Consider the following 17444-nt stretch of genomic DNA (forward strand, 5'->3'; position numbering starts at 1 on the left):
CACTGTGACTTTCCTCCTTTGCAGTTTTGTTGCACATACACACTGAAGTAATGATGGAGATTGTTAAGTGTTCCTGTGTAATATTATGTGTTAATGTGTGTGTTTTCAGCCTTTTATGGGAAAGTGCAATGATGAGTTTTGTAGTCAGCATAATGCAGGAGCAAGAGCCAACATGTGCTGCTACACTGGTCAGTGTGCATAAGGGGGCAACAATACATTCAAAATCAAAATAAGTTTATCATATCAGGCATAAAGAAGTTTTATTACTGATCTCGCCAACAAGGAAGAAGTCAGGAATAACATAAACTTTGTGCAAATTTATAAACTGAGAGCAAAACTAGTGGTGTTTCTGTATTTCCGAATCTTCTGTATTCCATATTAACAATGCAGTAACATCATCAGAATCTGCAGATGTGAAAATGCATTTTGATTCTCCATAAAAGGGATATAAATGGCAATGGAGATCTAGAGAACTTGATGATTTTAACAAAAACTTAGCATGTGGAACCGTATTTGGTTACTATGACAGGAGACAGTATCCAACAGATAGAAAAATAAGGGCTGCCTCTGTGAAAGAATTAATTATTCTGGCTCAGGACCTCCTTTCTTCATCTTCTACACTCACTTGGTTTTTGATTCAGAAAGTGCAATTATGGATGAAAATTTTTAATAGAATGCAGACACTGTGCAGCAAGAGTGAATTTTTTTTGTGCAATCCACTTTGAGTGCAAGAAGCCTGTAGAATATTTAGACGAAACTTGCGTTCATTCATAGATGACACAACACAATAATGATGTCTTCGGTCCCACAAAAATTAATTGCACAGTTTTCTTTCTTACTGGAAGTTTCTATGAGGTTCAACAGAGTGCAAATTCATCAGCAATGATATTTTTTATTGCACATGTGAAACTGTTTCACTCCTCTTATGGTATTTTATTTTTTCATCTTGGAATAGTTTTATATTTTCATGATAAAATACATATCACATGCATCATTACACTTTGAGAATACATTTTTTCAGTTCAAGTATGTTAGTGATTTTGTTTTCTTCCCCTAGGGGGAAGTAAAAAAATATTTTCTTGAAAATCTCTTGTAAACTTAGTTTTTATTTTTATTTCCTTATGACTGGCAAGAATTTCCTTTTGTAAAATATGCCTTCATATTCCAGACTAAAGGTTAATGTCTCTTTTTCATCAGTCTTCAATTTGATTTGCAAAATATTTATTTTATTTTTTTACCTCCAAGAGTTTGTGTAATATCAGAAGACATGAATGATTGCAAAATAAATGTACAAACAGCTGAATCTCACTGATTCAATGGTATAAGCTACAACTCACTCATGAAGAAATACTTCAAACTATGCATTTAATTGCAGCTTACGTTTCTGAATGTAAGAAATATAAACACTTATTTCATCCATGAGAAACATATATTTCTGTTGTTGGATATTCATACTTATTATGATATGTACTTTCCTCCACATGTAACAGTTTTGTATGGTGACTAATTATTCACATTTCATTACGCTTAACCTTACTTTCTAATACACAAATATTTCTGCAAATGTAATTATTTTTGCTTCAGCAGTGAATGTGCTACCATTGTGGTGACTTATTTGATACTTTAAATAATGTATTTATTGCATTCCATACAAGTTTCCTAAGATCACATTCACTGATTTGACTGCAAGTGTAAGTAGTGAAGACAACTTCATATTGTTGATAGATATATGATGTTTTTCCACATAATGTCAGGTCTCCTGCTGTTTACTAGTATTTTTTCCCATCTTTCTTAAAACAAAATTGTATTCTCCAGCAAATATCTGTAAGCTATAAAAGAATCCTACATGAACTGCCCTCTAATGTACAATTTATTATCTTTCAGGGTCCTTAGGAAACCTCGAAAAAGACATATTTGGTTTCTTCTTCTTGCTGTTGCTGCAATTTGTTGTACTAAAGATGTTCCCAATTGTAAATACCATTCTAAAAACAAATATAAACAACTGCAATTCACATTTGCGTTCAGACTCAACTGCACAACTCGCTGGCCACTTGGCACACTGCTATCCCAGATGGTAACAAAAACAAGTTGGAGTGTCACAACTGTTATGTTAGACTGTGGTAGTAGTTTGCAATGAAGTAATTAATCATATATAAATTTTTCTGGATGTAAACTTCTATATTATTTAAGATTACTAGGTTGAGAGTTCTTGTATCTTTGGTCTTCTTCCCATAATATGTTTTGGTGCATTTTAAAGAGAGTCAGACACATGCTGTTGTAAATGGTAGTCAAAAGTCTGTTTTGCTGAAGATCTGTTCCATAATGTAAAGATTTTATATTTGGCAGTTAGCTGAAATGATCTGAATAAATCAACAAATGGGTGTAATTCAACATCACAGTTTTTCAGCAAGTCATGTTTTCAATGAAAAGTTGTAAGAAACAGATAAGTAAAATATAATTTATCATTGTATGATCTTCCTTCTCTCAGACATTTAATAGCTACTGTATACTAGTGATACAACAGCTAAAAATTTGCACTTGAATACACGTTTCTCAGAATGGACACTTTAAATGATTTTTAATAGAGGCAAGGGTCATCACATGTAGAGAAGGAGACTTCAGTACAGCAAAGCTGGCAGATCAGATGACTCTCCTTTCTGAGGATTTTGTGAAAACAGAACAACTACCAGTGGTGTAGTGAGGAATACCAAAGGCTAATGGAGGCAATCCCGACACAAGAAACTTCAGAAGTGATAGGCCCAACAAGCCAGCTTCTGAACAAATGAAATTTCTTCCAAACCTAAATGAAGCTTCATATGTAAAAAATGTATTTTAAAAAAAAGGTAGAAAAAGAAACTCTAGCTCCCCCTTGGTAATGATATTAATGATGGTGCAACATCTATTGCTACATCGCAATCAAAGAGAAGAACACACAAAACTTGATAAGTGACTCTAACCTGAATAGTCACACTTAATATTCTGACACTACCTGGTATAAAAGAACATGTAAAGTTATGAAAATGAGGAAGATAACATACTTGGACTCAGGAAAACAGATCACCCATCATTTCAAATATCTTGGCAATGGTCTCTGATACTGTTTTAGGGACAAATAAACCACTCACAGAAGACAAACAGGAGTAACGTATGTGAAATAGTTGATCTACTGTAGAACAAAAAAGTATTACTAAAATGTAAGAAAGTCATCTGTAAAACACACTACATACCCACTTTGACATACAGTTGTGAAACATGGACTGTGAGAAGTAAAGACAAGCAGAATTCAGTCAGCTGAAAGGTTGTTTGTAGCATGATCAGAAAGACAAGGAGGGACAGAATCTGGAATGAAGAAATGCAAAGACAGGCTCAAGTTGTAAGATTAAGAGACAACATAATCTCCCAGCAGTTGAGATGGTACAGACAAATGCCAGGCTTGGGTGTTAACAGGCTATCAAGGCTAATATATGATTTGAAACTCACAGACAAAAGACCAACAGGAAGACCAAGACTCAGGTGCTAGGATATGGTGAAATCTGACATCAAGCCAAGAGGACATACCTAGGACAGCACTGAAGAGGGAGAGAAGTTTAAGGACCAAAATTGGTAGATGTGCAGGAACCCACTGAATAATATGGAATGATGTAGGATGCTGACTATGGTTCACAGAGGCTATAATGAAATTTTTCACAGAACCAATGACAATTTAGTATTTTCTGTAATGTACTAAAGCTATAAAAAAGTTTATTCAAACAATGAAATACAAGCAGTAAATACTATTCAATTTCTGAGGTTACAGAAAGCTGAAATGTCTTTGGGCAAACTATTATAGCCTTGATATTGTACCTCCTTGGAGTTTGATCCATGGATGCTAACCTGGCAGTTGTGTAGCATGTGCTGTGATGGTCATGGTGTAATATTTTCATGTAAACTGCTGGTTCATGAGAGAAATGTTGGGATACTGAAGAGAAAATATATTAGATATTGTACAGCATTGTGCTCTGTAGGAATATATCTGTCATAAATGTGCATGTGGTCTAGGGGTAGCATCTTTGATTCATAATCAAAGCGTATTCAGTCCCGGGTTCGATCCCCGCCACTGCCTAAATTTTGATAAATAATCAGCATTGGCGGCCTAAGACTTCCGGCATAAGAAGTTAGCCTCATTCTGCCAACGGCCTTGTCAAAGAGGGCGGAAGAGCGGATAGAGGTTCAGGGCACTCTCTTGTCCTAGGGATGGGAAATTGCCCCTAAAGGCGGAAGAATCAGCAATGATCAATGACATGAGGATGCAGAAGGCAATGGAAACCACTGCATTAAAGACATGTAACGTGTATCCACAGGACATGTGGCCTGTAATTCAAGAAGTGTCATGATGATCTCTCCATTGGCAACAGATTCCGGAGTAGTCCCCCATTCAGATCCCCGGGAGGGGACTGCCAAGGGGGAGGTTACCATGAGAAAAAGATTGAATAATCAATGAAAGGATAACATTCCACGAGTCGGGGGCATGGAATGTCAGAAGCTTGAATGTGGTAGGGAAACTAGAAAATCTGAAATGGGAAATGCAAAGGCTCAATCTAGATATAGTAGGGATCAGAGAAGTGAAGTGGAAGGAAGACAAGGATTTCTGGTCAGATGAGTATCGGGTAATATCAACAGCAGCAGAAAATGGTATAACAGGTGTAGGATTCATTATGAATAGGAAGGTAGGGCAGAGGGTGTGTTACTGTGAACAGTTCAATGACCGGGTTGTTCTAATCAGAATCGACAGCAGACCAACACCGACAACGATAGTTCAGGTATACATGCCAACGTCGCAAGCTGAAGATGAACACATAGAGAAAGTGTATGAGGATATTGAAAGGGTAATGCAGTATGTAAAGGGGGACGAAAATCTAATAGTCATGGGTGACTGGAATGCAGTTGTAGGGGAAGGAGTAGAAGAAAAGGTTACAGGAGAATATGGCCTTGGGACAAGGAATGAAAGAGGAGAAAGACCAATTGAGTTCTGTAACAAGTTTCAGCTAGTAATAGCGAATACCCTGTTCAAGAATCACAAGAGGAGGTGGTATACTTGGAAAAGGCCGGGAGATATGGGAAGATTTCAATTAGATTACATCATGGTCAGACAGAGATTCCGAAATCAGATACTGGATTGTAAGGCATACCCAGGAGCAGATATAGACTCAGATCACAATATAGTAGTGATGAAGAGTAGGCTGAAGTTCAAGACATTAGTCAGAAAGAATCAATACGCAAAGAAGTGGGATACGGAAGTACTAAGGAATGACGAGATACGTTTGAAGTTCTCTAACGCTATAGATACAGCTATAAGGAATAGCGCAGTAGGCAGTACTGTTGAAGAGGAATGGACATCTCTAAAAAGGGCCATCACAGAAGTTGGGAAGGAAAACATAGGTACAAAGAAGGTAGCTGCGAAGAAACCATGGGTGACAGAAGAATTACTTCAGTTGATTGATGAAAGGAGGAAGTACAAACATGTTCCGGGAAAATCAGGAATACAGAAATACAAGTCGCTGAGGAATGAAATAAATAGGAAGTGCAGGGAAGCTAAGACGAAATGACTGCAGGAAAAATGTGAAGACATCGAAAAAGATATGATTGTTGGAAGGACAGACTTAGCATACAGGAAAGTCAAAACAACCTTTGGTGACATTAAAAGCAACGGTGGTAACATTAAGAGTGCAACGGGAATTCCACTGTTAAATGCAGAGGAGAGAGCAGATAGGTGGAAAGAATACATTGAAAGCCTCTATGAGGGTGAAGATTTGTCTGATGTGATAGAAGAAGAAACAGCAGTCGATTTAGAAGAGATAGGGGATCCAGTATTAGAATCGGAATTTAAAAGAGCTTTGGAGGACTTACGGTCAAATAAGACAGAAGGGATTGATAACATTCCATCAGAATTTCTAAAATCATTGGGGGAAGTGGCAACAAAACGACTATTAACACTGGTGTGTAGAATATATGAGTCTGGCGACATACCATCTGACTTTCGGAAAAGCATCATCCACACAATTCCAAAGACGGCAAGAGGTGACAAGTGTGAGAATTATCGCACAATCAGCTTAACAGCTCATGCATCGAAGCTGTTTACAAGAATAATATACAGAAGAATGGAAAAGAAAATTGAGAATGCGCTAGGTGACGATCAGTTTGGCTTTAGGAAAAGTAAAGGGATGAGAGAGGCAATTCTGACGTTACGGCTAATAATGGAAGCAAGGCTAAAGAAAAATCAAGACACTTTCATAGGATTTGTCGACCTGAAAAAAGCGTTTGACAATATAAAATGGTGCAAGCTGTTCGAGATTCTGAAAAAAGTAGGGGTAAGCTATAGGGACAGACGGGTCATATACAATATGTACAACAACCAACAGGGAACAATAAGAGTGGACGATCAAGAACGAAGTGCTTGTATTAAGAAGGGTGTAAGACAAGGCTGTAGCCTTTCACCCCTACTCTTCAGTCTGTACATCGAGGAAGCAATGATGGAAATAAAAGAAAGGTTCAGGAGTGGAATAAAAATACAAAGTGAAAGGATATCAATGATATGATTCACTGATGACATTGCTATCCTGAGTGAAAGCGAAGAAGAATTAAATGATCTGCTGAACGGAATCAACAGTCTAATGAGTACACAGTACGGTTTGAGAGTAAATCGGAGAAAGATGAAGGTAATGAGAAGTAGTAGAAATGAGAACAGCGAGAAACTTAACATTAGGATTGATGGTCACGAAGTCGATGAAGTTAAGGAATTCTGCTACCTAGGCAGTAAAATAACCAATGACGGACGGAGCAAGGAGGACATCAAAAGCAGACTCGCTATGGCAAAAACGCCATTTCTGGCCAAGAGAAGTCTACTAATATCAAATACCAGCCTTAATTTGAGGAAGAAATTTCTGAGGATGTACGTCTGGAATACAGCATTGTATGGTAGTGAAACATGAACTGTGGGAAAACCGGAACAGAAGAGAATCGAAGCATTTCAGATGTGGTGCTATAGACGAATGTTGAAAATTAGGTGGACTGATAAGGTAAGGAATGAGGAGGTTCTACGCAGAATCGGAGAGGAAAGGAATATGTGGAAAACACTGATAAGGAGAAGGGACAGGATGATAGGACATCTGCTAAGACATGAGGGAATGACTTCCATGGTACTAGAGGGAGCTGTAGAGGGCAAAAACTGTAGAGGAAGACAGAGATTGGAATACGTCAAGCAAATAATTGAGGACGTAGGTTGCAAGTGCTACTCTGAGATGAAGAGGTTAGCACAGGAAAGGAATTCGTGGCGGGCTGCATCAAACCAGTCAGTAGACTGATGACCAAAAAAAAAAAAAATGTGCATCATGACAACTGACAATTCAATTCTCCCCCCGACTGCCCCTCTGAATCTCCTGCACCAATAATTCGCCCCCCCCCCCCCCCCTCACCCGTCCAGTACACTGCACCAATACCTTATAATATATAGGTAACTGGAAAACCCATGAACAAGTATGTGAAGTGCCTCACTTCAGCTGCATTTACAGTATGCAGGCTGATGTTGACAGGTCCTTTTAGAAGAAAGGTAGTAAGACAGGTTTAAATAATTACTGGCCAGTCTCACTGCTTATCTGCTCCTCAGAGGTAACAGAAAAAAATGCGTGTGCAAGAACTATGACACTCCTATCACAAAATAAGGTTCGGAAACAGTCTCAATTTGCATTTCAAAAGGGTTTCTCCATTCAGCCTTCAGTTTTTCAAATCAAAAATCAGATTCTACAAAACTGAAATCACCAAATCCTGCCAACAGGTATATTCTGCGAATCATGAATAAAATTTTGCTGTGCAGTTCAAAGTATTATAGATAAATCGAAATATTATGGTATCAGATATGTGGCTTGTAACAGGTTTTCATACTACCTAACTGTAAGGGTGCAGATTGTAACATTAAGAAATGCAGGAACTGTACATAAGACAATGTCTTCAGAATGGGAAATAATCACTACTGGGGTCAATATTGGGTCTGCTTCTGTCCCTGTTATTTATAAACAATACACCATAATACGAGGGGCGTTCAGAAAGTAAGCTCCGATCGGTCGCGAAATGGAAACGACTATGAAAATCCGATAAAGCTTTGCACAGATGTGTTGGGTAGTGTCTCTAGTATAACCCCAGTTAGCATCACGTCGCTCTTCTCATTTCTGAGCTCGCAGTGAGTGCGTAAAGATGTCTAGAAAATAGTGTCTGCCGCCAAGTACGAGGGCCTGGTGAGAAATTTCGCCTGAAGCTATGCAGCTAACATTACATAACTGTCGTGCTGTTTCTTCTTCAAGACAATTCTCAGCTGCATTCTGCAGGGGCAATGAAGATGCTCCTGCATCGTTTTCAAATGGAAATGTGAGATTACCCACAATACAGTCCGCAATTGTCTCCCCCTGAGTTTCATCTCTGGTCACATGAACCGCTGTCTTTGAAGACAACATTTTGACACAGACAACGAGGTGTAGGCCAGCGTGGAGAATTGGCGGAAAGCACTGGCAGCTGCCTTCTATGATGAGGCTATTGAAAAGTTGGTACAACGCTATGACAAAAGTCTAAGTCAGAACGGCGACTACGTAGAGAAGTAGCTGAAAGGTGTAGCTAATTGTTACAAGTAAAACATTTCTGATGTTCACTGTGGTTTCAATTTGGCAATCAATCGGAGCTTACTTTCTGAACAGACCTCGTATATCTAAGATGCAGAAATAGTTACCTAGTATGATGGTGATGATGATGATGATGGAGAAACTTCAGCACTCGAAAATGTAAATGAAATTTTCTTGGAAACTAAGAACTGGTTTTCTGGGGGAAAAAAAAGTTGCTGACCTTATGTAACTCACAATTCATGCAGTTCTAGACTGCACCAGATTGGACCATGCCATTAGATATAGTCATGTGAGTAAATCAATAAATCACAAAGAATATTCCCAGTTCTTAGGCTGACAGGAACCTACACTGTTAGTTGCCTATTACAAATCTCCTTAAATGCCAAAGTTCTGTAATTTTTGCATATCACATAATATCATATTTTGGAAAAGAAAATGTCCACAGGAAGAGCTACATTCAATGAAAATGTGAAAAACATGACTTACTTTACCTATTTTCAAGCACTAATGTTTAATGATATTATTTTCTGCCATAGCTCTTCACTAAGGGAGAAAGAGTTGGTAGTACAGAGGCATGTAATGAGGACAACACATGGTTTCCACTTCAGAATCTCTTTTAGCAAATCTGTTTAAGCAATTTGGCATACTGACAATAGTCTCACAATACATTTAATCCATTATAAAGATTGTTGTTTTAATCAATCACACTCCAAAACAACTGTAGCACTCATAAATATAGTACTACACGCAGAAATCATTAAACTATCCATCAGTCAGCCTTAGTGTAGCACAGAAAGAAGTGAATACAATCAAATATTGACAAAATTATTTAACTGTATAGATAAAAAATCTACTCACCAAGCAACAGCAGAACACACACATAAAAGATGGTTGTAATTGGCAAGCTTTCAGAGCCAGTGGCTCCTTCTTCACTCCTCTTCCTTCTGCCTGAAAAAGGAGCCACTGGCTCAGAGAGGTTCCCAATTACAACTGTCTTTTGTGTGTGTGTGAGCAGATTTTTTTATCTATCCAATTAAATAATTTTGACAGAAAGAAGTGAAGCATAGACGTCTTCAGCTAGGTACCCAGCGATCACAGCTATGATCCATTGCTAATAACTAAACTATACACTAGCCAAACTGACAGCAATACAAAATTTTAAAATAAAAGCTAAAACAGCTTCCATAATTCCATTCACTTTTGAGTTGGAGAATTATTTATGAGGAAAACTCAAGTTACAGGGACAATACTTTCAGAATACAAGAAACATGTTAAAAAAATTAGCATTATTTCTAAAAGATCATACAGACACTTCATCAAAAATTTAAAAAAGTCATTTGACAATTGCTATACAACAGATATATTCTTTAACATCCTTCATTACTAATATTCCTAATATTTTAGTTATGATGGGAGCCACAGCAAAAGCAATTTTTTTGAATGACTATAATCTTTTGCACTGGCTATTGTAACTCACAACAAAATATCCTTTTATTTCGTCTTTTCGCTATTGTGCACTTTCAGCTGTGTAGTCATTTTCAAGTTTCTGAAATTAGTACCACAAGTTACACTACTACAATACAATAAGAAACACTTAGTGTCATTTTTTTTTATAAAAAAATTTAAAAAATGAAAACAGCCTGGTGGTTTAGTAAAATATTTTATCATATGATGTTATTCCCTATTGTATGCTGAACACTTTTTAATTATAGCTACTTGTATTTTATTATGTATGAGGTCACCCAAATGCAGTTTCACAATGTATGATCAACGTAAGTTTCCACTGAAAGGCAAATATGTCCATTTGATCAGTTATGCCCTATAAGTTCTCTTATATTTTACTTTACTTTACTTTTTATTCTGCTGACTAAACAACTATTGTTTTGTATTTGTTTTTTTAATTATGTTAAACGTGGCAAGTGTGGCATATATTTCAGCCACTTTAAAATGGCTATACACCCAGATGCATGCAGTATTAAAAAATTATAGAATAACAGAAAATTCTAATCCATTTATGATTATTAAGATTATTGTCATTCAACTAATATTTCTCTTTTCTTAATGCATATTAAACAGCAATAGTTCCATAATTACAAAATAAAGTACATAGTAACCATACAGTTACACTACATGACTAATTCCTGATGATTTTTATCTGTATGTATTTTCTTTACACAGTGTATCAAGATGCTGAAACTTCAATGGAAGCCAAAATATCACAACTGAGTGATACTTTCTTTATTATTATTATTATTATTATTATTATTATTATTACTTTTATCATTAACAGTTACAAAATAAAAACTTGGGTAATGTTTTTCACTTACCTTTTAACACAGGGAATGAAATATTTAAATGTGAAAAAAAATCAATAAGCATGAAACAGTGAACAGTGGACTCGCTTCAGAATGCTCAATAACTCATGTCAAATGAAAATAGTGGAAATGTTTGAGGGATTCAATACAAATTCATACATGACTTTATACCTTAATTTCTTATTTTAAAAGACAGAGAGAAAATAAGAAATTTACCACACAGGAACAAATTTCACAATCATGTTGCCAAGATGCACCATCTGTATGTATTGACCCATTGACACGGCATGACTTGTAGCAATCACATGATTCAACTTTACTTATTCGTTCTTCTGCTGCAATGAGCTGTAACAAATGTCATGCTTAGGAGAAAAATGCTACTTTAAGCAAAAATAAAAATGGGTATCGTCACCACTTAACAAACATGTAAAATTAATGAAAACTAAAAACTATTAATTAATGGAATCAGATGCAAAGTGTCCTTTTTCTTTCTGGTTATTGACCATTACCATATCTTATTGACATCTATAATAAAGTTATCTTAATGGAAACTTACCATAAAGATAACATGCTATATTGCAGACCACAAGCCTTTGCCAGAAAAAGAAAAACACACACCATTCCTTCACACAGGCAGCCACAGGTCACGCTTACATTACCACCAACTCTGACAGCTTGGGCCAGAATGCAATTATCAGGTGGGATGGTAGCAGCAATCTGGAGGTGATGAGGAAGGGGAAGGAAAAGGAATAGGAGTGTATGGGTGGAAGAAGAGGAGTGCTGTCCACTGGAGTGTGCAGGGACTAGAATGCCAACAGGCACAGCATCAGGAGGTTGTGGGGCAGGGAGGTGGGGAACAGTGGAGTGAAGCAAGAGAGGAATGGGAAAACATGGGTGGGTGCATTGGCAAATGGTGCCTCCTGTTGCTGTGCCTGTTGGCATTCTAGTCCCTGCATACTCCACTAGACAGCACTGCTCTTCCCTTACCTGCATAGTGCCATCCCTTCCCCTTCCCCTTCCCCCTACATGCAACCTCCAGATTCGTGCTACAATCCCATGTGACAGCCCCGTTGTGGCCCGAGATGGCAGAGTTGATGGCCATGTGTGCATGAGGTTTGCTTGCTTGTGTGAATGAAAAGAGTGTGATTCTCTTTTTCCAATGAAGGTTGGGGCTAAAAGCTTATGTGTGTCTTTCAATTGTGCCAGTCTACAACTTAGCATGTTGTCTTTATGGCAAGTAGCAATCTATTTTTTCCTACATTGTTGATAAAGTTATTTTAATAACTCCAGAGTTAAATGTTTGTCCACCAGGTGAACATTTGCTGGGTTGAATATATTTGCAATACAATAAAATTGTGTACCAAACTGAATGTAAAGCCATATGCCTGTCTTCGACAAAAGTGATTTGACAATGCAGGGTAACAACCTTATGGATGGCTCAAATTTTTCATCTGTCACTCTTGCATATTTCACAAAGATTATTTATTAAAGCACTCAAGACTGATGGCATGAAAAATAGATTTAGTGGAAATAATGGTATAGCAACAATCCTCAAGCTGTTAGCAAAATCAACTTTCTCATGATCTAATAGGGCACTTGAGCACTACTTGCAAGAGCCAACAACCCATATTCGAGCTTCTGTCCATTGAATGTCAAATGTATATTTTTTTCTTTCCTTGTTTTCCGTAGTGTTTCTTTCCATATTTTAATTTCTTCACTTCTGAATTACTCATGTTCCTCTACCTCTTCATATAATCTCATACCATAGGAAGAAAGAATCATATTGCACTGTTGGCTGGAGACTACAAAATGTTGCTCAGCCAAATACAGTTCCAGACCCCAGTATCAAGTTTCAAAGTGACAAGAGACACAGAAAGGGGAAAGTGCCCTATGTTCATCTGTAGCACGTACAGCAAATTCCTAGCTGTGCACATCAGTCATCTCATCGAGAGAGCACAGTCTGTAGCACTGTGCTGTTGTGCGTGTTGCAATTCACAGTAAAATGATGTGATCCACATTTTGGTTTTTGGCAGTGTAATGATAAGAGATTATATCATCAAAAATGTCACATGGAAAGACAATCTATGGTGTTTAAAAATGTTTAATAGAACAAATTAGTAAGTGCTGTTATGACAAAGCCAGAAAGCAGTATCATTTTGTCCTTATAATGAAGCCAACTGTCTTGATTGCAAAGTATTCTGACATTTCCCAGAAAACACTTCAACAGGCAAGAAATTAAGTTCATGGCTGTAATGACAAAAACAGTTTCTTGCCAATTCCCAGAAAGAAATGGAATCACACATAAGATAGTAATGTACATGTTGATAATTTCAACTGTCGTCTAATAAAGGAGATTACTGTAGATTTTTATGCGAGACCAAAAGTTGTTGTTAGAAGTCCCAAGCTTCTGCCTGTTCTCGAGGCATATATTAATTTCCTGTTGGAAGACACAAAATTAAGATGCATTCCAAAGGGATTGGGGCCTAATTGGAAAAAACATGTTAGGAAGAAAATTATTAATATAAAAAGACAGTATTGTAAAGACGGCGACACACTATTTGCAAAAGATATGTGGATTAAGGGATGATGGTAGACCAGTATTTTATGTCAATGACACTTGGGCTGATTTAAACTTAACTACAAAAAAACAGTGATGCTGCAGGCATCAAAAGCAATGTAGATCCATCTGACAGGGTGATTGTTGTACATCTTGGAAGTGTACAGATTACCTCACCAGTATAGAGGTTATTGGAAATTTTTATTATTAACTAGCTATTCCCAGCCAAGTACTGCTGTGTCTCATTCTGGTTATATGGACAACACAGAAAACAGAAAGAACACATATGGCGATAAGCCGTATATACAACTTTCCTATTCGCTACTATCATCCACTGACAAAACAGAGCATCACATTCATGGGAGACAACGCTTTTCTACATAGCAGCGAGCTCCATCTTCTCCACTGGCATTTGTGGCAAACAGTTGCAATCACTGAATAACAAATAACATTGCGAGACAGTCTGCATACAAAGTCACATTTGCTGCCAAAGGGGTGGACTAGTGAGAGGTGCTGGCACATATAACTTCAACATTCTATAGCATGATTGGATGATGTTTCCAGACACAGGTTCCTTGATCTGTTCAAGGCACACTCTACAGCCCCTCAAAGTTTGTCACAACAGTTGTGGGACACCCTACATATATTAAAAATATATTATCTATGTCTATGCAAATGTTCATTAGAGCAGTGTACAAAAATTTTCTGTAAATCAGTTGAGAACTTTTTGAGATTTTTGGTAATAATGTTTCCCATTTATATATCACATATTTATTTTTATATATATGTATATTTAAAAATTAGGTATATAAGAACTCGCACATATTTGAGTGCAGCATAGTATCAAAATTTCAAAGCAATAGGCGAAGAATTTTGGGAGATTTAAGATTTTTATATAGATGTAAATGCTTGTTTGTACAAAACTGTAAATCTCCAAAAGTTCTTCACCATCTGCTTTGAAATTCTGACATAAAATTGCATTCAAATACACATATTTTATATATATGGCATAAAGATTCTAGCAAAAGTCTCATGTTCTTTGTTCAAAATTGTAAATCTCCAAACACACACACAAACACATATACAAATACACACACACACACACACACACACACACACACACACACACACACACACACACATGAACACAGATAAATATATTAGAAATTAAGATGCATCCCAAAGGGATTGGGGTCTAAGTGGGAAAAACATCTTAGGAAGGTAAAAGCACATGCATATTCAAATGCAACATTGTATCGAAATTTCAAAGCAATTGGTGAAGAACTTTCAAAGATTTATGAACAAACAAACATTTACATTTTTTACTTATTTGTATAGGCAGACGATAAATGTATAATTTTTTTGGCTATTTCAGTTTTCTCTGTCAGTACCCACATACCAACTCTCATCACCTATGTGGTGAGTAGAGTCATCACCTCAGCATAAAGTTGTTTGTTCTGGTAATCTCCTTATTGACAAGTCCACATTCATTACCAGAACAGCCATTATGCAGAGTGGGAGACAAATCATGTGTGGGTTATGACACATTGTTGGAGTATCACTCAACAGACACATGGTCTCTCTAGTTCTGGGCCTCAGCTCAGCACAACATCTTCTCCCCCCCCCCACCCCCCCCCCCCACCCCACTCTCTCTCTCTCTCTCTCTCTCTCTCTCTCTCTCATTTTCTTGGATTTTATTTCATTATCAAACAACACCTGCCATGATTACATTGACTGACCATTGGTCTGTTCTACAAACACATACTCTGCCCAACTGTATTCCATACGCTGGAGTATACTGCAAATATTTACTTTTAAATCACCACTCTGCACCTTATAAACTGGAGTCAGAATTGAGAGACCCCACTAATCAGTTTGCAAAGGAGGCTGCTGTTTTTTCATGGTGAGCTTTGTCATGAATTACTCAGGGCATGGAAGAATTGGCACTGCCAGAGATGCCTAGTGTTGTGTTGGTGCGCGTCACTATGTCAGCAGAGTATAGCTCACAGCCAACCCTGTCTGGGGACGAATTGTTTGCCCTTACCTTGCTGTGACCTTCCCAACTGCCCAACACCATTCACTCATGATAACTGTGGGGATGCTGCCTGACAACAGCTGTGCAGTTCATCTGCCACCTTGCATCCTGTGCTGTGCCACTATCGGGGCCATCCTGTCTCACCACACTGACTTGTGCTGCCCATTGGCTACCGTGCAGAGCTGTGTTTCTCATCTAGGGCCATTCATGTCTTGTCACATTGACATCACTGCACAACATGTCTTGTGACCTGGAAGCAATGCTTTGCAGCTACCACCCATCCACTGAGGATATTGAGGACATAGCGAACACCAGAGAAGAAAACTGTTCTTTACTTCCAGGTGCTGCATAAATTTTCATTTATTTATATTGATTTGCTTCATTGTAAGTAAATTTTTTTTTCAATTTTGAGAGGATAAATGCCCACTAGGCATATGAATGATAGTGTAGAAGTGAGTAGCATAATATAATTGGATGGATAAAAAAATCTACTCACCAAGCAATGGCAGAACCTGCACATAAAAGAAGGTTATAATTATGCAAGCTTTTGGAGCCAGTGGCAGAAGGGTTGAAGGGAAAGGAAGAGGGATGAAGGAAAAGAACTGGAGAGGTCTAGAAAAGATCGTAGATTTTGGGAAAGTCACCCAGAACTGTGGGTCAGTGGAAACTAACTGTCTGGTTAGGTCCTTGAAGACACTGTGGGACACGAAGGTAGACCTTTACTTGTACTGCAGCTCAGCACAGTGAATAGTTCTGCTGCAGTTACCTTCATCTCTCCATTTTCAGCAAATACTCTGAAAATGTGGTCGCATTCCTGCAAAATGTTTGTCATGCTGGCTGAATGTTTTGATGGCCTGAAGAGTTTCAGTTAAATGTTACACATCTGAAGCTGTCAAGACATGCTCAAATGTATGTGATATCACTCAAATCTCTGCATAAAGCCAGCAGATTGGAGGAGATGACCAGGTGGTTATCTGACAGGTACTTCAACAAAAAAGTGTGAGTTTCTATTTTGATGGTGGACAATTATTCACAGAGATGAACTGGGCATTTCATGTGGTCAGGTCCCACTGCTGTTAAGTGCTGGGCTCCTAGGAGTACCTACTGTAGAAAGATTAACCAATTAAGTGCCAACTGCAGCTGATCATGGAATAGGAAAGGCTGAGGCCAGGGAGGATTTCAAGGGTCTTGAGGAGATATGGACTGGGAAATGGCAGAGGAGATGGTGTCGTTACCACACCAAGCTCCCATTACAGTCAGTCAACCCAGTTAGTTTTCTTGGGTCAACAGAGATAGAAAATGTGATTGCAGAAAGCAGGAATCCCCCCTCCCCTCTCCCCCCCCCCCCCCCCCCCCACTTCCCCCTCCCTGGCAAGAAGCAGGGTCTGAAGCCACCTCTCTGTTGCATTAGTGGACTGTGGACAGAGACTATTAATCCTTTCATAGAATGTTCGGATAATTCAGCAAATGTAGTACAGATGCTAAAAATACAGTAAAAATATCATTCAAAATACGTGCACTGCAAATGATAAAGGAACATGTCATCCATTATTTAGAAAACTTAAAATATTAACTCTGCAATCCCTATACACATATGAGATTATTATATTTTTGTGCATCAGGTACAAATTACTTGAGAGAAGCCAGTTTTTCCACTCACATGATGCTAGAAACAAAGAAAATTTTATGCTCACCACCTACTGCCTCAAACTGTATGCCCAGGAACCTCAGTACATGGGAACCAAAATTTGTAATAAATTAAAAGGGAACAAGTTAATGCAGATGAATTTAGGTCCACTTGAAAGAAAGCTATATGAGGCACTGACACTGAAATGTTATTACTCAGTGGATAAAATAATGCAGGACAAACTGGAAATTTGAGCTGGATGCAA

General features: G+C 37.9%; 1 protein-coding gene across 1 annotated transcript in view; it reads right to left on the reverse strand.

Annotated features, from left to right (window-relative positions):
- The window catches only part of LOC124788789 (protein kinase C-binding protein NELL1-like), a 466052-nt gene that overhangs the window by 275188 nt on the left and 173420 nt on the right, over positions 1 to 17444 (reverse strand). The window contains exon 7 of the mRNA XM_047256072.1: positions 11177 to 11305. Coding sequence (XP_047112028.1) covers positions 11177 to 11305 — 129 coding nt within the window. The remainder of the gene's footprint in view (positions 1 to 11176; positions 11306 to 17444) is intronic.

Source organism: Schistocerca piceifrons, chromosome 3 (assembly GCF_021461385.2).
Source record: "Schistocerca piceifrons isolate TAMUIC-IGC-003096 chromosome 3, iqSchPice1.1, whole genome shotgun sequence".
Taxonomy (NCBI): Eukaryota; Metazoa; Arthropoda; class Insecta; order Orthoptera; family Acrididae; genus Schistocerca; species Schistocerca piceifrons.